This window comes from Pleurodeles waltl, chromosome 7 (assembly GCF_031143425.1).
Source record: "Pleurodeles waltl isolate 20211129_DDA chromosome 7, aPleWal1.hap1.20221129, whole genome shotgun sequence".
Classification (NCBI taxonomy): domain Eukaryota; kingdom Metazoa; phylum Chordata; class Amphibia; order Caudata; family Salamandridae; genus Pleurodeles; species Pleurodeles waltl.
This window is the reverse complement of record NC_090446.1, coordinates 10,099,286-10,126,705: the sequence shown is the minus strand read 5'-3', so window position 1 is coordinate 10,126,705 and position 27,420 is coordinate 10,099,286. Positions and strand designations below refer to the sequence as shown.

General features: G+C 44.4%; 1 protein-coding gene across 2 annotated transcripts in view; it reads right to left on the bottom strand.

Annotated features, from left to right (window-relative positions):
• The window catches only part of LOC138303543 (zinc finger protein 850-like), a 223,951-nt gene that overhangs the window by 179,977 nt on the left and 16,554 nt on the right, over positions 1-27,420 (bottom strand). For both annotated transcript variants that reach the window (XM_069242774.1, XM_069242775.1), the window contains exon 2: positions 5,789-5,915. In XM_069242774.1, the coding sequence (XP_069098875.1) occupies positions 5,789-5,915 (127 nt within the window). The remainder of the gene's footprint in view (positions 1-5,788; positions 5,916-27,420) is intronic.

Sequence of the window (27,420 nt, the reverse complement as noted above, 5' to 3'; positions counted from 1 at the left end):
AAGTTCTGCATGGGAACAATGCAGAGTACTATGGATGTTCTGTTAACCTGTTTGATTACATTTTTCCACTGGAACTAACCCATGGCTCGTTATCATCTCATGACTGCTGCCAGTCTCATTAAGCAAGTTTAAGTTGCCAGTTGGCTGACTATTCTCGTATGGAAACACTTATATTCCAGCAAACCTTTCAGGTGGACCGTGTGCCTTTACATGATTAGAACTCATGATTTTTCCATCTAATTCTATACCAACTTGCTATCCGAGAGACACTTTTCAATCAGTTATTATCCCAATCAGAATATATAAGCTTCAGTCTTTTCACTGTAGGTGTGTATGTTTTAACTGTTAATAAGATCAAGACGTTAATCCACTTCCATTGCTTTATAGTGATTGCTTTTATCATTTCATTATGTTGCTGTATACAATGCAAACCTGATTTGCTTAAAATGTTTTCTTTTTTTTTTTTTTTAAGAAAAAAAAAGAGAGAAAATTTGATTTTCAATCTGTAATTTAGACAAAGACATTGATCAAAGGGCGGAATGTAGTGAAATATGTGTTTTTGACCACTGATTTCGTGTTGCACCACTTTGCACCTGGCCTAGCTATCTATTGTTCACCAGTTACAGACTACATTTTGTATTCAGTTTAGCTTTAGATTCATTCTGCCTATTGACTTTATCGTAGCATAAGCCACTGCCATGTTAAAGCTGCCCGTACATTTCCACATTGTAAACTGTGCATTCTGTCTTGTTTTTGTGCTCTTTCTCACCGAAGAGCTAGGACATATTATCACGGAAGAGCTAGTACATTATATGGAGGAGTTAGTCAGTCAGCATGATAAGGAGGCACTAGACTGATGTTTATGGTACAGCAGGGAACGGCTTAGGCTTGGGAGAGATACCTTGGGAAACTGGCCAGTTCCAACCTATTTCTTTCAACCCTGACCTAAACTAGCCAGCATGTTTGAATTGCAAAATTATGGTTTTTTTTTCCAGAAAGCTCCTTTTGGTTTTTTAAGATATAAAAAGACCCAGTGAGAGAGTGAGTGGCCTCAATCAGGATTCTGGACGTCGGATGCCTGATATCTTTCCCATGAGGGTGAAGATCTCTTTCACAGTCGAACTGGGTCATCGTCTTGCTGGCACGAGAAAGATGAAGAACTTGGCAGGCCCTAAGGTGATGCATTTTTACTTCATTATTTGCTTTGCATTATAATATAAATACATATATTTGCTGTGTACAATGCAGTGGAGAATGATTTTGGTATGTTTTCCTTTCATTGCTGTGACTATTTTTAAACTTGTGCTTTCAACAGGCTGATCTCCTTTTAGGAGCCTCGTGGTGAAATAATAAATGTCTTCTTTAAACTAAGAAATGCATTTCAGAGATTTTTGTCAGCTCGGTCATTAGTGAAAGCAAAACAGAGGGATCACAGGAACTCCGGCCTTCTGACTGGGCAAACGCTTACAGAGCCTGCTCAGTGCACAGCTGTGGTGGGAGTAGGCTGGGGGCTGGCCAAGCTGTTTGTCTCACTAACACCAATACAGTTAAGAACTGCATTTCTAATATATTAACTTAAGAGGGAAACGTATAATAGCCTAAAAGGCTTGTGCTCTACCTTCACAAAGGGCATTCCTTCGGCCAGCTACAAAAAGTCCCCAAGTCCAGACTTTGGGTTTATTTTGGGGAAGGGCAATGACTGTTTGACTATTCACTGTGCAAGACCCTAGAATAAGCAGTGTCTTTTCTGATGATACCCATTTTGCTAAGGAAAATGAGTAGTCAAATGATTTCAAGGTAGGAAGTAAAACTGACATGAAGATAAGAGCACCAAGGGACCGTGATGAGGCAATAAATGATTTAAGTACTCCACTCCATCAACTTGCGATGCATGGTGAATTCTCTGAAAAAAACACAAGAAGTTAGCACTCGATAAAAGGATGGCTATGGATAGGCCACAGGGCAGGCAGGAGCTAATGGACCCAAACATGGGAGTTGTGGCCTTTTACTCCTGATGTCCCGGTGCCCGACCTACTATGCGTCCTGAGTAACTGGGCCAAATACTATCCATTCAGCACTTGACTCTCAGAGATAGCGCAGGTCGAGTAGCCCAAGGCTGTTCACGGGGCAGTAAGTGCAAGATATGTGAGGTCTCATAACTCAAAATACCCACCAGCCACCCCTACAATTGTCCACTCCAAAACTGATCTTTAGCGTGAAGAAATTGTATTTATTACACATGCTAAACACAGCACACTAAATATTCCACACAGTAATCTCTCAAGGCTAACGCTTATATGGTCAGTGCTCCCCACCGGCGAGTGGGTCTTGTCGCTCCACAATGCTATATTCTGCACCTTCTGGCAGATTCTAGGTGACCCCAGTTGCTGCCTGCACTAGCAATGCACATCAAAGTCCGAATTTGGCCTTAAAGGTTTCTCAGCTCTTTGGGCAAGAAAACCACCAAGTGTCACATTGGCCTCTTGCCCTGTTCCCAGCTTATCCCAACTGTAGCCTTCAGGAGCCGTGGTGTATCTCTCCCCAGAGCTCCATAGTGAGCAGCCTGCACTGCAGCCTTCCCGCAGCCAATGGGATCAGCGCCCTGGGGCAGTCGCAGATGGCCACAACTTCCAGGTGCAGCAGATCTTTCGTTTTAATGATTCCTACTGGTAAGTCGGTGACGCAGCTGTTGGTATTGGGGACTCTTCCGACACAGCAACGGTCACAACAGTCTTAGTGGCCCCTGTGGCATACAGGGGTCACAGATATAGGGGGGGGGGGGGAGTACTGATACTTGCTATGGGAATAGCCCCAACAATCCCAATGGCCCTCCTCCTGGCATACAGAGGTCACAGACATAGCTGACAGTCCACACAAGATCAGTGCTGCTGGATGACGGCCCATAACTTCACGGCAGCCTAGACGGAGGTTGACAACTTCTACAAGACAGAGGGCAGCTCTCTCGCAGGACTGACCCCGAGTGGACCATGCACCTCACACTCTGCTCATCAGGATCCACTTGCTAGGATCCCCACTGGACCTCACTCCTTTCAGGCTCTACTCTTCTCCTCACAGGTTACACTTGTCTTGGCAGGAAGGCAGAGGGCTAGTGCTCCAGGCACATGGCAAGTGTTCTTGGCTCCTGGGTGATGGCCCCTCCCCCAGATGGGAGACTGACAGACCTTGGCCGGTCCTCAGCTCTGATTCCAACAGCAAGAAGTCTTGGTGAGCTTCCCTCTCCTGATGGACGGGGCTCTTCAACAAAGTATGGGACACATGCTCCTACTTTTATAGTCCAAACCCAGACACGTATGTGGGTTAGTGTCTGGCTTTTAAAATTAGTTTGGGAGGTGCCTGCAACTTTGAAGTGCTCTTTCCTCTGCACTGCCCTTTGTCAAAGGGGCAGTCTGCCACAGCAGGGAAGGAGTGGCTCCAATTCCGAATGACCCACAAAACAGGCCAAGTGAGTAACCGGGTATCACACATGGCTGTCATCTACTACTGAAATATGCCCCATAACGGTTCCAAGGATTAAGTCTTACCCTCTATCAGATTCCATGGTAGTGCCACCCTTACCAATCTTACCATCTACCTCACAATGCGCCCAGGTCCTACTGGTCAGTAACTCTTCCTAGGATCAAAGAGCCCTCTGATGTGCACAGAAGATGCTTTGCACCTCTCCATTCAGTTTCTGTGTCTGACCCCATCCCTCATTATTATTATTATACTATAACATCTCCTGCCACAGTATTGCAGTCTTCACCGCTCCTGCCTCTCCTGGCAGTGCACTTCCAAATGCCCCATCCACAGGCACACACATGCAGCCCAGCACACACACACAAGTATCATGCTCTGTACATTGCTACCCATACTCTATGTAGACCAAGAATGAGTTAAATACTCAGCAAAGGAAGTTTACATGAAAGGGCCAGTAGGCTCCACTCCTGTCACACAGATTAAAAGAAGGACTGTTCACATTACTGATTCTTATGAACACAACTATGCGTATGCTGCCACCGTATGCTTTCACTTAACTCCAAGTAAGGGCAGTAGCCACCTACCTCCATGAGGGTAGAGCACATAGTGAACCCCTCCCAGTTTAAGCAGACTATATTACTGTGAAGCAGGCTTAGGGCACGGTGCACATGCATGATCCATGCCGACTCATAACCAATATCAGTACCAGGCATCTAGACCCCAGTGCAGCTGGGGCACTCATGGCAGGGGTGCATGCAGCCACTATTCATGGGACTTTCGGTCCCAGCAGGGAGGAATAGAAAAGACAAAGCTACCAAACTGCTGTCTCACTTATTAGTAACCTCTGCGTGACCCTTGATTCCAGTACCCAAACTCTGAACTACCACAGAAAAAATGGACTTCCAAATGGATTTGCTACAGTTTCTGGCAAATTGTGTTGTTTCATTAGAAAGCAAAATCAGCAAGTGCCTTCATTATTAAAATCCTCTTTGACACAGAAAGGAGAGAGTGTAGCTGTTCACTCTATAATACATTAGCAAACTGAGCTGCCAGTCCCAATAGATCCACTGTGCACATTGTCAAGCAGATGACAGTAGAGCCCGAAAGGAGTCCTTCGCTGGAGCCCCCTCCTGAAGCTGCCTTAAAATCTACAGAGAATCCAAGGAGGGAATAATCATCCAGCTCATCAGCAGGTGGCTACAGCAAAGAGCCATCAGACCCTTGTATTCAAAAGCCCAGCAGAGGGCTTCCTACATCACAGGAGGGATAGTAAGCACATGCATGACGCACCCCAGGGCAGGGGCTAGATGGAAAGCAGGCCCGTGAGGCTACAAAGGAAATCAATGTATTACAACATGATGTTCCACCTCTGCCAGAAAAAGTCCTATCCAAAACAAAAGAGAAAGTAATAAACTTTGGAACTAACACAAGCAGGAAATCCCTTTTAAGTAAATTGATAATTTCAAGAGGCCTGGCCCTCGTAAGAGGGTATGCCCACTTTTTCAGACCAATAACACCGCGGGGGCAAGGACACTGCAGGAGGCAGGGGGTACCAGTGGTGGAGGATCCCTTATATCGGGCAACACCCACCGCTAACCCTAAAAGTAGTAATTAAGGCTAATGGATGATATAGGTATAAAAACCACAGATCATCAATTTGATCTATTTGAACGGATGGACGTTGAACATTCGTTAGCAAGCAGAGTCCACTGAAGGGTCAGTGAGCTGGATAGGGGGGTTGATCAGGACTTGCAGGTTTACTGAGTATCTTAAACCTTGAGACAAAAGAATTAAAAGGGGGTTCGCTATGAATATGACAAATCACGAAGATGGGAAGCTCAAGACTACGTTTCAGTGAAGGGATCTTTCCCATGAAATAAGTAAAAATGCAAAGTAAAGTTCTTCAGATTAGGGATCAAGATGATGAAATGAGCGTAAATTCAGATGATCATGATGTGAAGAAGAAATTCCACCTGGAAATCACATTTATGTTCTGCAGGAAGAGACTGTGAAGGGAATACATCTGAACAGTTCACTACTGTAAGTCTAGCTATCCTGCAGATGAACAATACAGGACAACCCATGAACATCTAAACTTTAGTCACAAAGATCAACCGATGAGCTAGATCTGAACTGAAGGTTTCATACTACAAAGCAGCTTTTCTCCCGGAGAAACAAAACTATTTTAAAAACGAAAATGCAAGAATGATATGCTTAGGGAGTGGACAATGGACAATCTTATTTTTTGACTGCAGAACCAAACCAACAACTGAAATATTTATCAGCTCAAAATAAGACAGCGCAATATTACCCAGCAAAAGCAGAGCCTGGTGAATCTCTTTAATCACGTTCTTGTAAAGCTCCTTCTGGTATTCATTCAAAAACTTCCAATCCTCTTCTGAGAAGTAGGCAGCAACGTCATGGAACGTAACTGGCGCCTGGAACAGAAAGGTAAACATCACAAATTCAGCACATTTTGGAGCTGACAAATAGGCTCCTTAAAGTCCAAGTAAGGCTTTATAAAACACTTTAATAAATTATTAAAACAGAAATCATACATGCCAATGCTAAGCTTTCTCACTTGTTTGAGTGGGTTTAGGTTGTGGTCCCTTCACAGTGCCCCCACACCTCCCTTCTACAGGTGTGCTGTCTTGTGGCTCTTGGGCCTTTGGGCTGAGTTGTACTGGTGAATGTGTGTGCAATGCTGTGTAAGGATTCCACAAGAGACGTCAGAGGGGATCACTAGGTAATGGGTAGACCTGGTGTCAACATTCCTGCTCGTGGGGTGTTATTTTAAGGCACACCTTCCAGACATTTGGTGGACTTTACTCAAAGCACCTACTTGCTTCTACAACCACTACCTGGAGTTCATCAACTACATAAACAGTGGTTCCCTGGACAATTCTTTACAGGGCCCAGAGGTGGCGGACAGGACAGGAGCTCTGTGAGGATTGACGGAGTGGTCAGCAATTGGCATAACCTGAATCGGAGACCTTAATAGAGCCGGGGAACTGCTGTTTGATGACCTTTCAGAAGTGTTTGAAAGACCCCGGGGACAGTTGTTGCTACATCGTGTGGTGATAGCGATGCTGCGGAACCACTGGACAGGAGGAATAGCGGAGCCTCCCTACATCAATGTAGTCAGATCCTCTGCTCAACAAATAGCAGGATCTGAGCAATCACTATCCTATATCAAGCACTACCGGCAGATATCATTACCCCATTAGTAGAGTTGTGCCATAAGTGGGAAGAGGACATTGCACTCTTGATTACAGACACAGACTAGACCACAATACTAGTTAAAACACAAACAATTTCACATTGCGCCAGATTTAAGTTAATTAACTTTTATTACTTGCATAGGGCATACCTCACCCTGAGGAAAACATTTGGAGCCCCTGCGGCAGCTTGCCCTAGGTGCGGAGAGCATGGCGCCGAAATGATCCACATTGTGCGGGCCTGCCCCGCTCTACTTCATTTCTAGGAGGGTGCAGGAGAATGTATTAATGAGGCTACTGAGAGAGAAATCCTCTGCCCCCCCCGTCATCCCTATTGGTGGGATTCCCACGACCAGCCAAACACAAAGTGACCACTGAATTCGTGGATCTAGCCTGATTCTGGTGAAGAGAAAGCTGCCAGAAGCCACCATGTGAACGGGTGGAGAGAAGCCCCCATGCTGTGGGCGGGATATGAAAGTGCAGTTTTGTTTCAGGAAATGAGGGGAGGGTCATGGCTCTCTAAACGAGGCCAAGGCTTGGAACAACTTAGTAGAAGGTCTGAAAGAAGCTGACGCGGATTCCCCTGACAGTTCCTCGATACCTCCACATGACTCAGGGGAAGCCTAACTCTGGATGTGCACAAATATAGGACCCTGTGGGTCGCATGCGCCTCTGGTCTGGAGTGGGCTCCCCACTGGGTGAAAGAGATCAACTGTAATGTAACCTTGATTCTGATATGAGGCAGGGAAAGGGAGAGGAACTCATGTTAGGATTGTTTACCAAGTGTATTAGAAGTGGGTTGATTTCCAGTTAACAACTTGTACGAACCCTAATTTCTCAAATCGATTGACTGTGACCAAGCCGACACGGATCTACAAGAAACATAATATTTTTGCGTGTTATGTGGTTTTTGACCACAAATTTAAAAGTCTACCTTTGTTAAAAAGCAATAACATTTGATTTAAAAAAATAAAAAGTAAACAGAGTGGTAACAGAAATGCCACCCACGTTGGAGGTCCATGCACCCCATCATCTCAGAGGTTGTAAAGAATGCTCTGACGCCCTCTGATTGGTCAGTTACATTTGGGATCTTGAGAGTTTTGCATGTTTAGTCTCATGATTCTAGGGTAGTGTACCAGCGCTGCGACACAGGGAAGGGTCATCTGCCATGCCTTTAGAAATGGAATTAAACACCACTTTTCCCAAGACCTTCTCATGAAAGTGAATCCCCTGGAACTTTTCTCAGAAAGTCTGGTCAGAAGAACACAATGTGACACTGTATCTCAGGTGGCTGACAAATCCAATACAACTGAAGCTTCCAGCTCTGCTAGTTTACCGCAGGTCGCAGTGCATCCAGGACAGGCGGCAGACTGTTTCGATACTGCGTCCTGGTCTGTTCCCAGACTGCACACACTCCAGAATCTGCTTATATTCTAAAAACACAGAGACTAGCTTCTTCACATGCTTCTCCAAGACTGTAACTGCAAAAGGAAGCAGGAGCTGAGCTGGATACAGAGGTTTGTTCCACATTGGGTTTTATCAATAGAGGTTGGATAAATGCATTCCAGTCTAATGGAACCAAAACATTCCCTGAAGGGCTGCAGCAGACATTTAGGAATTCATTATGTACTTGGCGGTGTGGCCCGCCATGCCTGCGGTGGTAGGAAAAGCCGGCATGCCGGACCACACCGCCACATAAAGAACACCATGAGGGCCGCAATCGGCAGCCCTCACTCACCGCCAGGCTGCCTCCGTCAGCCAGCCTGCCGGTGCTCGGAATCATTATCCGACAGGGCAGCAGTGCTGCCCCTTGGATAATGATCCATAATTCTCCAGCCTTTCCCTGGCAGGGAAACCCACCAGGGAAAGGCTGGCGGAGGGGGTGCCCGGGCAGTGAAGCTGCACCCGCCGCACAGAGGCATTGGTGGCAGCTCCATGTGGAGCTGCCGGCAATGTCCCGGCCAGGCATTCCTCTGGGCCGGGACACTGTTTCCGCCCGCCAGCCCAGATCCGGGGGCGCTGGCGGTCAATAGTTTGACCGCTGTGTTCATAATGAGGGCCTTAGTTGTTAACATTACACCAAAATGAAGAAAACTGGATGTAGGGATCAGGAGTTGTTAAAGAAATCAGACAATAAAGGCCCAAAAACCACTGTCAGACAATGGGGTGGGTCTTACTGCCAAGGCTTGAAAAATCCACAAACTGACACTCTACCTACAAGTCATTTAACTTAACAAAGTTCCTACACCCACAAGGTCTCCACTTGACTTCCTTTCATAAAGTAGCGGTTAAATACAGGTATTTAACTTAGTCAATATTGTGGCATACTTTTTTTTTTAATGGCAAGAGATGGTTCCTGTACCAGCCCATCTATATGCATCCAAGAAGCGAGAAGCTCAATGGCCTGCACGAATGGCAGCGGGAAGTTACCATCCCTTCCTTGTAACCCGCTGTACAGGGAAGGGGGGGACGACACACCATTCACCCAGACTTGGGCTACTGGGTTTGTAGATGATAGGTGAATATATTTTATGACCGCCGGTCCAATGTTTCCCTGTCCCAATGTCTTGAATAAGTATTTCCAGCTCAGTGTGTCAAAGGCCTTCTCAACGTCAATTGACATCACCGTGGCCTGGATGTCTTTTGCATAACTCAACTTGGAAGTCCAAAAACTCAAAAGCTTCTTGAATTGACCTTGAGACATTCCACACAATTCCCTTAACAAACTGATTTTTTAAAAAGATACAAATTTAAAGACATGTTAAATCACTTTCCATCCGTGTCACGATGATGACTCTCCCCGCTGCAATTTTTGTAGGCTATTGGGCTTCTTGGAATTATATAGAAGGGCTGAAACCGGGACTAGGTAGGGGAAATAGTTGTGATAACTGTTTATCATTTTACACTGATGAGTTGCTATTATATGTCTGATGTCATGATGTACTTCGGGACCACCCAACTAAAGAATATGTTGACATACTGAAGGAATGGGTGCTTGGGGAGAGAGATGGCCCTGTCAATAGACTGAAGAGAGTGAAATTAACTGAGGCAGTCATCAAGCATACACTTTACGGGGTAAGGTCAGTAGCAATCTACTGACGATTACTAAGGTGGTTTCTGATAGCTAGACCAAAGCACTCAGATGGGTGAAAAGGAATAGAAAGACAGCATGAGAAACACCACTGGGTTGGCTGAAACAGGTGATCTACCTGGAGGGTTTTGCAGGTGGGGATGACATTGGCATTTCCAAGGTACGAGATGTATGGTGCTAAACAAGCAAAGGCCTTCCTTAGCTGGGTCAAAGATTTTGAGCTACACAAAACATAATTCTACATGGTTCTCCAACTAAGGCACACACTGACTTGCCACATTAGGGCACCCGACAAAATCCCTGACAATAGCCTGCATGAGTTCAAAATAATACTGGACCCCAATGAAAATGGTAAACGTGTTTATCAAATCTACTGCTCCCTTTTGGGCAGGCTGTTAGCCCTTAGGCTGGTGTGGGAGGTGGAAGCGCCCTAGAGGACGACATTTGAGAGAGGGCACGCTGTCTGCCCATTCACTAGAAATATCAGAGAAATTCAGGCTTATTCACTTTAAATATGTACATAGGATATGTTACTCACCCGAGGGCCTCTGGAACCTCACAGATGTCCTACCACACTAAGTTCTAGATGGCCTGCCGACAAGGGGGACTTGTATCATATAATCCGGTTCTGCACAATATTACGAAGGTACTGGACATCACTTACTCAGACTCTCACCAACATCACACCATTACATGGCTACATGTCCCTCAACTTACTGCTGTTGGGTATAGTGGAGAAGAATGGATTCCCTCAACCTATGAAAATGTTAATTGGATTGGGATGTTTGATCGTATAAAATGGATATTTCCAGACAGTGACTCTCGCCAACTGAACCCAAGCTATGAGAACGGCAACAAGGGATGGACTGATGCACAATATCAGATACTCCTGTTTACGAGATTTGAGATTGCCCTCATAAACACCAGAAAATTCAGGGACAATCGGACGAGTATTCTGTCAATGACATCAGAGTATGTGCTATTAATATCTACTGCAGGTTTGTAAGAGTACGCAAACACTTCTTTTAAGATGAATAGTAATTTGCTTTCTGTGTGGGTTTACTGCTCAAATGTATTACAAGATTTGACTTTTGTTATGCAGAACATTTCAATAAATAGTATCGGAAAAGAGTAACAACCTTAGTACAGAGAAGCTAATCTTTTAATCCCAGACCAGGTGAGCCCTTCTATTAACTCAGAATCAGCATTTTCAGTCTATATCAATATAGCGCTGCAGAGTTTTCAGGCAGCAAATTTAAAGCTGTTCTGTCCAGTTCTAATCTTACTATTGGATGTGGTGCACCTTGCATAGATCTAAGACATGCATTATGTAGTAACTAGTACCCTGATACAATCATTTACACTTTCTGTGCAACTGATTTTAAGATGATATTCCAAAGTAACAAAGATGCCAAAGTCATGCCATGATATGCCCAGGCCTTAACTTGTTCAAAGGGCGTTACTAAGCGGTGTCAACTAAAGCCCCATTTTTTTCCTACCACACACTACATTTTTTGTTTCAGAAACATCAATATTAAACGATTTGTGGTGTTAATTTGTATTATGCATTTAGGATCCAGCAATCTATCGGCATGCATTAATAAACGGAGCTGAAACCCTCCCAGCTGGGACAGCTAAAATGCAGTACTCCACAAATGAGTAGATAGGTTCTAAATAAGTAAGTAACAGTCATTTTTGCTCTCTGTTCCCCTCCCCCGACAGTTGTTAGACTGTCACATTCACTACTTGTCAATAGGTCCAGTTCACTGCATTGCTTCAGACTCTCTAATCACGCAACCATCTGACATAGAGAACCTGCTGCACAATGTTATCGCTGGCCCACTGCTCCTCTTTTGGTCATTGCCCTACACAACGATTTGACCTCAGCTCTCTTCCTCCAACGCTGTGAGTTAGTCACCCACACAGTTTACTCACTCACCCGATCCACTTGACTGCTCCTTATCCAGGGCTACCGCTTGATTTGGAAAACCATCCTCCTAAACCTCACATTATTCTGGACTACTCCTCTGCGGTAAGTGAAATGAGCCTTCTGTCTGGCCTCCTTACTGCTGATCCCACATCTTCCTTGTTAAACATTTATCCAACAACTGCAAGCCCCATTCCCAATAAATAGCTCTTCATCATCTCACCAAATCATTTACTCTCTAACTACCATGAGGATTAACTTCAGCCCTCCTAGGACTGAATCAGAGTAAGCTGCACACCTGACTATGCTGCACCGGACTATCGTCAATAACTTCAAATTTCAGTCTCTCTCATTTGGAGATACTCAATATTCACTCTCCTATAAGAAACAGTCTTTTTTGTCCTCACCTGTTCCTCCTAACTCCCTGCATATTGAAGCCATACTAGAAGAATCCTCTTCACCATACTCCTTATCTGAGTATTTGCACCTCGAACCCCATCCAGTAAACATAATGCCTTCAACCTTATGGCCTATGACCCGCCCACTTCTCTCTTAATCAGTCATACCCCTTCCCACTCTGAGAGCCAACACACACCTCTTCCCTCTTACACACCCGTCTGACACATTTCCCACCATACTCCCTCGCTACAATACTCATTCCAGATGATCCCCCAACCTACTCCCCCTACTGATCCTTGATAATCTCAACACTTTTCGGCCCCTTGTCCCAATTAGGCTCAGTCCATCGTCACCGCCACTCTTTCCAGCCTTAAGCACCAACGCAGTCACAGACACCGCTACCTCTCTAACTGAAACCAAAACATCAAGAGCAAAATGACAACCAGGATATTCGGCTCAAAGGCTGACTACTGACGCAGCCTGACACAGTATGTTATCCTTCCCCAAGGGTCCTCAAACCACTTTTCAAAGACAACCTTTACCTAGTCTCAATGATGAAGGTGCAAACCAGATACCAGCATTCGCTCAACTCTACTTATCTTACCCTCCTTGAACACAACTGATCTCCGATCTCCCCAAATCAGAGTTATCTCATCTGGACAATTCATTGTCTCACTTAACCTCTAGGTTTATTACTCTTGTGAAATCTTGTGAAATCTCTGTCCCACCCAGTGGAGAAGTGTGGCACAATGGTTAGAGCGGCAGACCCTGAAGCAGAGATCTGGCTCAAGACCAGGGTTCAAGTCCCGCTTCGGCAGGTCTTGGGCTCAATTCCCTTGGACCAGATAATTCTCGCCTCGGTACCTAATCTAATTAATGGGTCCCACTCTGCAACTCTGGGCAATAGCTTGCTTAATCTCCACAACGGCCCCAACAGCGCTTGGATGCCTGGCTTCACCCTGCGGGTGCCCAGGAGTGGGCACCTCACAGGGAAAAGCCAGGAGGGGTTCCATAGCGGTATGAGTACAGCGCCTTGAGACCCTAACGGGTGAGTAGTGCGCTATACAAGTGCAAATTTACATTTTTTTTTACATTTTACCCAGGATCTGATGAAGTTTCATACCTGGCACACAAAACCGATTAGTAAATGTATACCTCGTCCATTTGGTTTCTCCTTCCCTATCTTGCCCAGTAACACATTCGTAACCTGTTGACAGTTACTGCACTCACCCTATCCTACCACCTTCTTCCACAGTAGCTTCTGACAAGTCAGCCTCCTTGGTTAAAGTATCTCAGAACATAATATCAACTAGCTTATCAAGAGCAAACACGGGGCCAAATCCACCTGCTATACGAATAAAATATGCTCTGCAAACAATAGGCCTAATGAGTTATTCAAGGTTGTCAAACATTTTTCCCCCAGCACAGCAATAACTTGAAAATTCTCAACACTTTTGTAATAAGGTAGCTGGATATTTTTAGGAATTTATGCTGGCTTGAACGTAAAAGAGGAAAAGGTGGATTGTGCATGGGATATAGAGAATTGTACTGGTGAGGAATCTTCAAGAACTCTGTCCATCTAGCCTCTGATGTCTCAGTGAGGGATCAGGAAATTACTGATGGAGCTGTCATCTGGTTCCCCAGAGGACCTCTGCCCCACCCACTAAAATTCTCCAACTGGCCCCAGATATCATATCTACCTTTTCAGAAATGGTTTTTGGCCAAATAATCAGGACAGGAGTGTTACCCCAGAGTTGGAAGGAGGCTACTGTAATTCCCCTTAAAAGGAAGTCCAATGATGCAGCCCCTCATGATTTAACTAATCTGATGCCTATTTCACTACTTCCTGCACCAGGCAAAATACAAGAGAAGTACATTAACTAGATTCTGAAAGACTTTATTTCCACTAAAGATCTTCAGGACCCATCATAAAATGGGTTCCACCGTGGGCACAGTACTGAATCTGCCCTGGTGGTTGTGACAGATTTTATCCAACGTCAAGTAGATCAGGGTGGTGCAGCCACACTGGTGATGCTGGATTTATCAGCAACAATCAATACAGTGTCCTCTTCCCGACTGGAGCATAGACTGCGCCAGGCAAGGATTAGGGATAATACAAAAACATAGACAGCAACAGTGAGGTTGGTTAGCTGCACATTTCTCAAATTCTCATTTGTAATTATATATATTTATGGTGCTCAAACACCAAAGTACATCAGTTGCCAACATGTACATACTGGAATCAAACTGCCAAACCAGTTAATCATGAATCACAGAAATAAAGTGGAGCACACCATGCATCAATTATAAAACATCTGACTGTAACAAATAGATGTCATAGTCAAATAGGCACTACTTAGAATAGATGGATATAAGGGAATGCAATAGTAAATCAGTAATATAAGCAAAAGAGTGTACATTTTTTTTAATGCTTGTTGTCTTTACTAATTGGAATAAGCATGAGTTCATAAATACATGGTCTAATACAAATACAAAAATACAAAACCGTTCTTTTAAAAATACATAACGATTTATAAACAATTCCAATCCGAAATTATTGTAAATCCCAGACGTTCAAGCTTTGTTTGTTCTCAGCCAATGGAAGTGAACTTCAGGCGAAACGTGTTTCGTCCTATCTCAGGACTTTCCCAAGGCACAGAATGGTAACATAAGGAATTGTGTTATACAATTTTAAATATGTATTCATTAAATCCCAAATAATTACTAAAAATTCCAACACTAAAACATCAAATTGACAAATCTAATTTTCTAAAAAAAAAAAACACCTGATACCCCACAGGGTTTCATTTTTACAACCTTTGTGTCACTTAAATGTAAACAAAAAAATGTGCTCCAAACATCCATCACCCATGCAAGATGTAAGAATGGTGCCAAAGGGAAAGGAAAAACCCAGTGATATTCATAGTCCAAAACCATAGTTAACTATAAAAGAGTAAAACATAAAGTAATAGAGAGACCCTAAAATCACCGTCAGTACAAATCCTATAGACTGAAAGTACCTTAATTGCATTCCAACGCACATCGTAATTTCAAAGAACATGAGGCTAAGAAAAAGAAATGAAAAAATTGGTCAAAAGAAATAGGAAACCACATATTGTCAATTGTATATGTTGTCCAACAAGTGACCTCAACCCACCAATGAACCAACCTCAAGGTTTTCTCCAAATTTGTTATAGCAGGATCCAAAATAGCACAAATCCAATTCTATATGTCCATTGCGGAGTCTCCAAAATTTAGAGGCAATCTGCACTAAGGGTTTTTACCAACACGCATCTAGACAAAGTAAACATCAAAAAAGTATTATAATCCATTATCAGTACTAAAAAGATTTCAATGTTATTTCTAATAAGTTGGTTTATTAGTCAGCCAAACCAAATATATAAATATTAAATCATCCAATCAAAACTAAATATTACCAGACACGAAATTTACATGATTTTCACGTGTCATGTATGGTATCTATATTTCCACTCCATCCTATACCTGCAGTGTTTCTTAATCTCTATAGCGGAATTCATATCAATAATCACGTTATCTATATATGAAGCTACACCTCACCTGTCCAACTTCCACTAGTGAGACAGAATATTCAATATATCGACCCCATCTCATACACCGAGAACTGGTCATAAATGTCAAACAATTCATATTTATCTCCTGGTAAGATCTGATAATGTGCACCACAACCCCATGTATCGTAAGTACGTAAACTAAGGCTTGGACCAACATTATTCAATTAAAAATGTAAAGGCATACAGGCGCTGTTAGCTGTATTTCCTGGCCTCTGTTGTTGACTCCACACAGCATTCACCATACCTTTGGGCAAACCTGAGTCTGAAACAGCGTGTCATTTTGATGGACAAAGTGTCCACTCAGGGCAGAGCATATACATTCTCGCTCCAGTGCTAAATGCAGGCCTCACCAATCATAGATGTGGTGGCCATATTGTAACAGGCCAGAGTCGTATACTACATTTTCGCTTCAGTGCTAAATGCAGGCCTCACCAATCAAAGATGTGGTGGCCATATTGTAACAGGCCAGAGTCGTATACTACATTCTCGCTTCAGTGCTAAATGCAGGCCTCACCAATCATAGATGTGGTGGCCATATTGTAACAGGCCAGAGTCGTATACTAATTATCAATCTATTTGTTTTTCTATTTCGTTAATCAAAAACCATTGAATATAATAAGCATTTTGTACAATACATATAAATACAACATATATTTAGAAACCATTTATTTTATATGTCAATCAATCCCCAAATGTAGGAGGCTGGCCTGGCTTGTAGTGGGTACCAGAGGTACTTACACCTTGTGCCAGGTCCAGTTATCCCTTATTAGTGTAGAAGAGGTGTTTCTAGCAGCTTAGGCTGATAGAAGGTAGCAATGGCAAAGCAGCTTAGGCTGAACTAGGAGACATGTAAAGCTCCTACTATACCACTGGTGTCATATGCACAATATCATAAGAAAACACAATACACAGAAGTACTCCAAATAAAGGTACTTTATTTTTATGCCAATATGCCAAAAGTATCTCACTGAGTACCCTCAGTATGAGGATAAGTTATATACACAAGATATATGTACACAAACCAAAATTATGAAGGTAATAGCAAGAAAAGTAATGCAAGCAGTGTAGAATTACAGTAGATTGCAATAGGAGCACATAGGTATAGGGGCAACACAAACCATATACTCCAAAAGTGGAATGCGAACCACAAATGGACCCCAAACCTATGTGAGCTTGTAGAGGGTCACTGGGGCTGTAAGAAAACAGTGAGGGTTAGAAAAATCGCCCACCCCAAGACCCTGAAAGGTAGGTGTAAAGTGCACCTACTACCCCCAGAGAGCACAGAAGTCGTGATAGGGGGTTTCTGCAGGAAGAACAAACACCAGCAATGCAACAACAGTGGATTTCCGGACCTGAGTACCTGTAAGACAAGGGGACCAAGTCCAATAGTCGCAACAGTGTCGAGAGTGGGCAGGAGCCCAGGAAATGCCAGCTGAGGGTGCAAGGAAGCTGCCACCGGATGGAAGAAGCTTGGAGTTCTGCAAGAAAGAAGAGAGCTAGGGACTTCTCCTTTGGAGGACGGATGTCCCACTTCGCGACAAAGCTCTCACGCAGAAAGACCGAAAACAAGCCTTGCTAGCTGCAAGGATCGCAGTAGAGGTTTTTGGGTGCTGCTGTGGCCCATGAGGGACCAGGATGTCGCCACTTGGAGGAGGAGACAAAGGGGACGCCCAGCAACTCAGGGAGCCCTCACAGAAGCAGGCAGCACCCGCAGAAGTACCTGAACAGGCACTTGGAAGAAAAGTGAACCAGAGTCCACCCAAAGTCACAAAAGGGAGTCCCACGATGCCAGAGGACAACTCAGAAGGTTGTGCACTGCAGGAAGGAGTGAAGGGGACCCAGGCTTGGCTGTGCACGAAGGAAATCGTGGAAGAGTGCACAGGAGCCAGAGCAGCTGCAAATCACGCGGTACCCAGCAATTCAGTCTAGCGTGGGGAGGCAAGGACTTACCTCCACCAAACTTGGAATGAAGAGTCACTGGACTGTGGGAGTCACTTGGACAGAGTTGCTGAGTTCCAGGGACCACGCTCGTCGTGCTGAGAGGGGACCCAGAAGAACGGTGATGCAGTCTTTTGGTGCCTGCGGTTGCAGGGGGAATATTCCGTCGACCCACAGGAGATTTCTTCAGAGCTCCTGGTGCAGGGAGGAGGCAGGCTTCCCCCAGATCATGCACCACCTGGAAACAATCGAGAAAGCCGGCAGGATGAAGCGATACAAGGTTGCTAGTAGTCGTCTTGCTACTTTGTTGCGGTTTTGCAGGCATCCTGAGCAGTCAGCGGTCGATCCTTTGGCAGAAGGTGAAGAGGGAGGTGCAGAGGAACTCTGGTGAGCTCTTGCATTCAGTATCTGGTGAGATTCCCAAAGCAGAAACCCTAAATAGCCAGAAAAGGAGGTTTGGCTACTTAGGAAGGAGGATTGGCTACCAAGAGAGGTAAGAGCCTATCAGAAGGAGCCTCTGACATCACCTGCTGGCACTGGCCACTCAGAGCAGTCCAGTGTGCCACAAACACCTCTGTTTCTAAGATGGCAGAGGTCTGGGACACACTGGAGGAGCTCTGGGCACCTCCCCTGGGAGGTGCAGGTCAGGGGAGTGGTCACTCCCCTTTCCTTTGTCCAGTTGTGCGCCACAGCAGGGCTGGGGGATCCCTGAACCGGTGTAGACTGGCTTATGCAGAAATGGGCACCATCTGTGCCCATCAAAGCATTTCCAGAGGCTGGGGGAGGCTACTCCTCCCCAGCCCTCACACCTATTTCCAAAGGGAGAGGGTGTTACACCCTCTCTCAGAGGAAGTCCTTTGTTCTGCCTTCCTGGGCCAGGGCTGCCTGGACCCCAGGAGGGCAGAAACCTGTTTGAGGGGTTGGCAGCAGCTGCAGTGGAGACCCCGGAAAGGCAGTTTGGCAGTACCCGGGTTCTGTGCTAGAGACCCGAGGGATCATGGAATTGTCCCCCCAATGCCAGAATGGCATTGGGGTGACAATTCCATGATCTTAGACATGTTACATGGCCATGTTCGGAGTTACCATTGTGACGCTGTACATAGGTAGTGACCTATGTACAGTGCACGCGTGTAATGGTGTATTCGCACTCACAAAGTCCGGGGAATTTGCCCTGAACGATGTGGGAGCACCTTGGCTACTGCCAGGGTGCCCACACACTAAGTAACTTTGCACCCAACCTTCACCAGGTGAAGGTTAGACATATAGGTGACTTTTAAGTTAAGTGCAGTGGTAAATGGCTGTGAAATAACGCAGACGTTATTTCACGCAGGCTGCACTGGCAGGCCTGTGTGAGAATTGTCAGAGCTCCCTATGGGTGGCAAAAGAAATGCTGCAGCCCATAGGGATCTCCTGGAACCCCAATACCCTGTGTACCTCAGTACCATATACTAGGGAATTATATGGGTGTACCAGTATGCCAATGTGAATTGGTAAAGTTAGTCACTAGCCTGTTAGTGACACATATGGAAAGCAGAGAGAGCATAACCACTGAGGTTCTGGTTAGCAGAGCCTCAGTGAGACAGTTAGGCATCACACAGGGAACACATACTGGGCACATACTTATGAGCACTGGGGCCCTGCCTGGCAGGTCCCAGTGACACATAGACTAAAACAACATATATACAGTGAAATATGGGGGTAACATGCCAGGCAAGATGGTACTTTCCTACACCGAAACTGCTGAAGACACAAAACCAGGGAACCTCAACAATAGTTATATGCGTTACGTTAAGCGTTTTCAATCATACACATGGTGGCCATATTGGAACAGGCAAAGGTTGTATCGCACTCCTCTATCGATTCATTCATGTGTCCAGCTACGCTTAATATGACAATTTGTGGTATACATAATATGTGATATAATTTGACAACAATTTATTTTGCATGTCAATCACCCACCGAGACTGACGAAAATAAACGTGAAGCCTTCAAAACAGTCCTATGCACACTGAAGACACAAGAACACAGCACCTCATTAGCAGTTATAGGCGTGTTACAATCATACAAATGGTGGCTATATTGCAAGAAGGTCCATTCTACCACATGTCCTCTATTCCGAATAGCCCCTAATGAAAAGGAATCTAAAAATACTATAGTATATGGTAATCATAGTGGGTAAAGAAAGAGAAAGATAAAAAAAGCCAATATTTTGATTTAAGTGTTAGTCATATATTGATATTCCTAGGTGTTAAAAATAGAAACTTAATAGAGGTATTTTAATACTATTTCCCATCCCCTGTTATTTCAATAACTAGTTAGGTCGTTCCAAGCTTTTTAAATTTGTATCGAGTGTTTCTTTATGACCACTGTTAATTTCTATTTGTCTCAATTCCTTAAACATAGCAATCGTAAGACATTATCACATAAGTATTACAGAAGATGTATCCAACATGTAATGTGCCTATATATATTACTCCTCATCTCTTATGTGTACAATTACAAAAAGTGATGCATCTCGTCATCTATATTCATCCCTGATTCCATCATTTTAGTCTAATTATCCATCTTGCCTCATTCCTTCTATCATCCTATTCCCACCTCTGGAATGCGCAGGGGTTTGGCTGATACCTAAATATTTGATCAATGGCATCTCCGAAGTAGGGCGAATTTTGCTAATATGTCGTACTACGGGAGAAGATAGATCATTGTTTCTCAATGAGCGCATATGCTCCTGAATTCTCTCCTTAAGTGGCCTGATGATACTGCCCACATAGATTTGACCGCATTCACATAATAAAATGTATACAACATATTTGGTATTGCAATTTATGAAAGTCTTAGTTTTACTACTGCCAGTAAAGCTAAAATTAGAAGCTCTGTGCAGAGCTTTATTGCACATATTGCAATGACTACATTTAAAAAATCCATTTGTTTTTTTCCGAGAGCCAACTTACTGTGTGCTCCTTAATCTGAGGAAGATAACTATTACAGACCACATTTCTGCTTGTTCCCTCTCTTATGAATCATTTTAGGTTTAGAAGATATTATATGTGATAGGGTATGATCTGTCATCAGGATATTCCAATGTTTACATAGAATTTTATAAATATCCTGGCTTTTATGGCTGAAAGGAGTACAAAACCATACAGACTTCTGTAATGATTTTGTTTTTGACTTATTTTGTTTCTTTAGCAAAGAAGTTCTAGGAATTGTATTGATCTTTTTTCTAGCTACCATAACAGTTTGTTTTGAGTAACCTCTTTGCAGAAATCTATCTTCCAAAAGATCCAACTGTAGCCCACGTGTTTCCATTTCACTACAATTCCTTTTCATTCTAATCATCTCACCAAAAGGAATAGCTGAAATCGGAGTCTTAGGATGGGAGCTGTTGGCATGTAGTAACACATTACATGACGTTGGTTTACAATACACTTTAGTTTGAACTGTATTCCCTTTAATGAAAATTTCCAAGTCAAGAAAATGTATTTGATTTTTGCTATACTCATATGTCATCGGTATATTAAAATTGTTTACATTAATGTAATAAAAAAATTCTAACAACAGCAGTTCTGATCCTGTCCAAATCATCAATATATCTCCCCAAAAGAAGATATGTTCAGTGAGATGGGGAGGACCCTTTTCGTCACTGGTTTGAGGACATATACAATTGACAATATGCGGTTTCCTATTTCTTTTGAGCAATTTTTTCATTTCTTTTTCTTAGTCTCAAGAACGTTGAAATTATGATGTGCATTGGAATGAAATTAAGGTACTTTCAGTCTATAGGATTTGTACTAACGGTGATTTTAGGGTCTCTCTATTACTATGGGGATCATTCTGACCCTGGCGGCCGTGGACCGCGGATGCACCGCCAACAGGCTGGTGGTGCATCCAGGCCTATTCTGACCGCGGCGGTAAAGCCGTGGTCAGAAAAGGGAAACCGGCGGTTTCCCGCCGGTTTTCCCCTGGCCTGAGGAATCCTCCATGGCGGCGCTGCAGGCAGCGCCGCCATGGGGATTCCGATCCCCTTCCCGCCAGCCTGGTTCTGGCGGTTTTGACCGCCAGAACCTTGCTGGCGGGAACGGGTGTCGTGGGGCCCCCCAACAGGGCCCCACAAAGATTTTCAGTGTCTGCATAGCAGACACTGAAAATCGCGACGGGTGCAACTGCACCCGTCGCACCCTTTCCACTCCGCCGGCTCCATTCGGAGCCGGCATCCTCGTGGAAGGGGGTTTCCCGCTGGGCGGGCGGGCGGCCTTCTGGCGGTCGCCCGCCAGCCCAGCGGGAAACTCAGAGTGACGGTCTTCTGGCGGTTCCCGCCAGGCCGGCGGCTTCCGCCGCAGGCGGGGGTCAGAATGACCCCCTATATGTTTTACTCTTTTATAGTTAACTATGGTTTTGGACTATGAATATCACTGGGTTTTTCTTTTCCCTTCGGCACCATTCTTACATCTTGCATGGGTGATGGATGTTTGGAGCACATTTTTTTGTTTACATTTAAGTGACACAAAGGTTGTAAAAATGAAACCCTGTGGGGTATCAGGTGTTTGTTTTTTTAGAAAATCAGATTTGTCATGTTGATGTTTTAGTGTTGGAATTTTAGTAATTATTTGAGATTTAATGAATACATATTTAAAATTGTGTAACACAATTCCTTATGTTACCAATCTATCAGCCTTGAGAAAGTCCTGAGATAGGACGAAACACATGTCGGCTGAAGTTCACTTTTATTGGCTGAGAACAAACAAAGCTTGAACGTCTGGGATTTACAATCATTTTGGATTGGAATTGGTTATAAATTGTTATGTATTTTTAAAAAGAACTGTTTTGTATTTTTGTATTTGTATTAGACTATGTATTTATGAACTCATGAACTTACAAATAGGATTGTTATATATGCTATGATTGCTTATTTCAATTAGTAAAAACAACAAGTATTTAAAAATGTACACTCTTTTGCTTAGGTTATTGATTTACTATTACATTCCCTTATATCCATCTATTCTATATAGTGCCTATTTGACTATGACATCTATTTGTTACAGTCAGATGTTTTATAATTGATGCATGGTGTGCTCCACTTTATTTCTGTGATTAAGGATTAGGGATAAGGCTTTAGCCTTACTGAGCTCTTTTCCTTCGGGCAGAATTTAGACGGTTAGTTGTGGCAATTACAGATCTGCCTCGTTTCAGCTCCCATGTGGAATATCACAAGGGTCCTCACTCAGTCTCACATTGTTTAACCTTTGTGTTGCACCCACTTGCCACTTCAATTCGTTCAGCTCGCTTCTAGGTTTTGTGGTACGCAGGTGACACCCAGATCCTGATATCTATTTCTGAAGATCTACCAGCCGTAGCAGAGAGGTTTCAACAGCGTATGACAAACATTGGGATCAGGATGAAAGACAACTGTCTAAAATTAAATGCGGAAAAGACGAAGGTCTTGGTCATTGGCGCTCAAGAATCAGCGTGGTCAGATAGATGGTGGCCAGAGCGACCCCTTCCCACACCAGTCAAATCAGCAAAAAACCTAGGACTGATATTTGACCACACTCTTTCTTGTGACAGAATAACAAGACGACCAGTTTCTGTTTTAATATTATCATGATCCTCAATAAAGTCCTCCTGTTCATCCCTCTGGAATTAAGAACAGCAGTAGTTGTGGTGTTGATCACTTCTTGCCTTGACTGTTGCAATGCATTTTACTTAAACATCAACAAATCATCCCTCAGGAAACTGCAGATGATTCACAACATGGCAGCTAGGTTGGGTGTTAACATACCTAAGCACTCCTCTGTTACAGCAGGCTAGCGCTCTCTTCTCTCGCTTCCGATTTCAAAACGCCCTCTGTATTGTGCACAAGGCCTTGCAGCAGCAGAGATCTATATCTCCGAGATCGGCTTTTCAGTGGTAATGTTCGGGCAGACACTTGAGATCCTCAGGTTGGAAAAAAGTAATTCTTTCAAAGTATCGTAGGGCTAGATGGGGAGAGCGCTCTATATCAGTAGCAGCAGCCTGACTCTGGAATACATTACGAGGTTACACAGTAGGCTTAGACTCCCACATTTCCTTCTGTAGCAACTGAAGACCTGTCTCTTCTCCCGTCCTTAATGGCCATTCCGTGGGCTCCCAGCTTGTTACTTCTCTGTGGGCAGCACTTTGATGCCCGAAGGCATACTTTTCTTTCAAAATGACAAAGTACAAATACTTGTCGCATGGAATCAAACATCAGACTTACTTGGCAATGACAGTGGCTAAAAGGAACATTATTCCTATTCCATTGGTACCCCTGAACACCCTGTACATCCAAACTATCAGTTCAGTTCTACGCTGCATGCTAAATAACTGTAGAACAGCTGTGATACACAAGCTGGAAATTGCAGACACTACCACACACTACAATCTAAATCTACTCGTAATTACTGAGATCTGCTTCAACTGCACCCCCACAATAGCATGGGCCTTCTGCTGTCTCCAAATTACTCTGTCACAAGATGGGATCACGAAGGGAGGATTGAGATGGTGTTGCAGTAATGTATTATAATGTTTTCTAATGCAAAGATACCCAACAACTTGTTTCTGTTTTCTTTTCAAAGTGCAACACTTGAACTCCACCCATGGCAAAATTCTCTTACTGGACTAAATGCTACCCACCACACTCTTGGTGGTAGCGCAGCTTTTAACGAAAGGTGGATGCAGCTCACCACAAACAATCAAATTGCTGTGATGATATCTTTCTCGGGGATATTAATCTTCACTGGGGCAAAAGCAATGACATTGTAGTCAATCTCCTTTCCTCCTCTCTAAAAATGATCTAATTCAACACAGCTTCATACGTATCCACACAAAAGGTTCCACTATAAACTTAACTACAGCTGCTTCAAGAGTGCTCCCAGTAGAAGATCACATACCAGTGGATTGGGCAGGCCCTCGTTTTATCCTTTTCTCTCTGCATTCCATAACGAGGGGCAACCCAAAAAGGCGCTTTCTTGGTTTCACAACTCTGAAATACAAACCTCTATAATTTTGGCACAAAGGACCCAATTTACTCTCTACAGTCAGCCCTGACACCAACATCAACTACTCAACCTTCCTCTATTTTGACTGCCTCTCGGATCTGCTTGATGATCTAGCACCACTAAAGAGTAAAAAGAAAATACCAAAACTATGGTTCACAAATGATCTATATGCAGAAAGAAAACCCTGAGATTGTTGGAAAACAAATGGAGATGCGGGCCATCTTCTACTAATGTTGTGTCCCTCAGGGCACCAAGATCACTTTACAAGAGAAGCATCTTTAATTAAAACAAAAAGTGACACGTAATGCCCCCAAACAACTTTTCAAACTGTCCAGAACTGCTAACAACCCTTCAACTTCTATTAGATTTGATGGATCTACCCAAAACATCAAAAGAATGTGCATAGTTCTTTGAAACTAAGGTGGAATCCATTGACGTCACTGGTAATGTGTTCTGATTGCAACCTCAACCTGACCATGTAGGAGGCTGGCCTGGTGTGTGGTGGGTACCCAAGGCACTTACACCTTATACCAGGTCCAGTTATCCCTTATTAGTGAAATGTAGGCAGTGTCTAGAAGCCAGGCTCTCTAGAGGTAGCTGTGGATGAGCAGCCAAGGGTTATCTATGAGACATGCAAAGCTCATGCAATACCACTGTAGTCGCACACAGTACTTACACTCATGAAAGAAAATACTCAGTGTTACAAAAATAAAGGTACTTTATTTTGGTGATTCAAATACCAAAAATACCATAGAGGCTATACTCCCTCAGGAGGTAAGTAACACACACATTATATACACTAATATACAGAAATGGGCATAAAACAGATAGAAAACAGTGCAATCAGTGAAAATCAGAATAGAGAATAATGGCTCTAAGGGGAGCACAAACTATATACTAAAAAAATGGATTGCAAGAGCTGGTCCCCCACCTTGATAAGTGGAGAGTGTAGAGGGGAGCTGGGGGTACTAGGAAAGCCCAATGGTAAGTACCACAACACCCCCCAGCGATCAGGAAAGCAGGAGTAAATCAATGTAATTTCCTCAGAACTCCCACTTGGAAGAAAAGAAGAATAATGCAAAGCCCTGAAGAGACTGCAAGACACCAACAGTGGATTCTTGGACAAGAGGACCTGTGGAAGAAGGGGACCAAGTCCAAGAAGCACAGCAGAGCCCAGGAAGGGCAGGAGCCCCTACCTACCAGACTGAAGGTGCAAGAGATGAGTTGACAGTGATAAAGGATAGTCAGCACTGCACCCAAGAAGGAGAAGTGGATTTCCTGGAAAATGCATTGATGTCCCATGTCCCACGCTGGAAGAAGGATTGCAGTCGGGTTTGCGTCTCCGCATTCCACCAACATACCTTGGCACATGCAAAACTCGTGGTTGGTGGAAAGTGGAGCTGCTGGGGACCAGGAAGTACCAGGTGAACTCTGCCCAGGGGAGGTGGGAGCAGGAGGGCCCTCAACGACACAGAGAGCCCACAGAAGCACAGGCAGCCCCCACAGGAGTCACACAGGACGGGGACACGAAAGTCAAAGAAGTAGCCCACACAGCACTATGAAAAGTGGTCCCACTCTGCCGGAGAACCACCGTGATGGAGCTTCAAGATCCTGAAGATCCCTTTGGAAAAGATTCCAACAAGCCTTGGCAGCTGCAAATGACGCGGTCCACAGGGGTACTGCCCTGCATAGGCAGGCAAGGGCTTACCTCCACCCAAGTTGGACAGCTGGAAGAGAAGACCGTCAGGACCACTTCAGTCCACCAGCCGTGTTGCAGGATCCACGCAGCTCAGCAGGAGAGGGGATCCACACAGCCAGCTGTCATTGCAGTTGGTGCCTGCAGATGCAGAGGAGTGACTCTTCCACTCCAAGGAAGATTCTGTCTTCTTTCTTGTGCAGGCTGAAGATGGACTGTCCTCAGGGGATGCACGACCGGGGAAATGTTGCAGTTTCTGGAAGGAGCCATGGATACAATGTTGCAGACAGCGTTGTGCTTCTTTGTTGCAGCTTGTTGGGTCCTGGAGCGTCCAGATGCAGTTTCTTCAGTCTTCAGTCAGAAATCGAAGTGAAGGTTGAAGAGGAATCCTGCTGAAATCTTCCAAACCGAATTTGAGGAACCACCCAAGAGAGAGACCCTAAATAGCCCTGAAGGTGGGTGGGGGTCACCTAGCTGGGTGACCACCTATCAGGAGGGGGCTCTGACATCACCTGCCTGCATTGGCCACTCAGATGCTCCCAGAGTTACCTGCCAACCTTAAGTTCAAGATGGCAAAGCCCCCGGACCCTCTGGAGGAACTTTGAGCACCACCACTGGGGTAGGAATGAACAGGGGAGTGGTCACTCCCCGTTCCTTTGTCCAGTTTTGTGCCAGAGCAGGGACTGGGGGTCCCTGAACCGGTGTAGACTGGTTTATGCAAGTAGGGCACCAAATGTGCCCTTCAAAGCATTGCGAGTGGCTTGGGGAGGCTACCCCTTCCAAGCCTGTAGCACCTATTTTCAAAGGGAGAGAGGTGTAACACACCTCTCCCAAAGGAAATCCTTTGTTCTGCCTTCGTGGGCTCGAGCTTTTCAAGCACCATGGGTGCAGAAACCGGTCTGTGAGGTGGTAGCAGCTTGGGCTGCCTGGAAAACCTCAGGAGGCGGTAATGGCAATACTGGGGGTCCTCTAAGGAGCCCCCAGAGTGCATGGAATCATACAACCAATGCTTGCAAATGTATGGGGGTAGGATTCCAACGTGTTTGAAACCAAACATGCCTA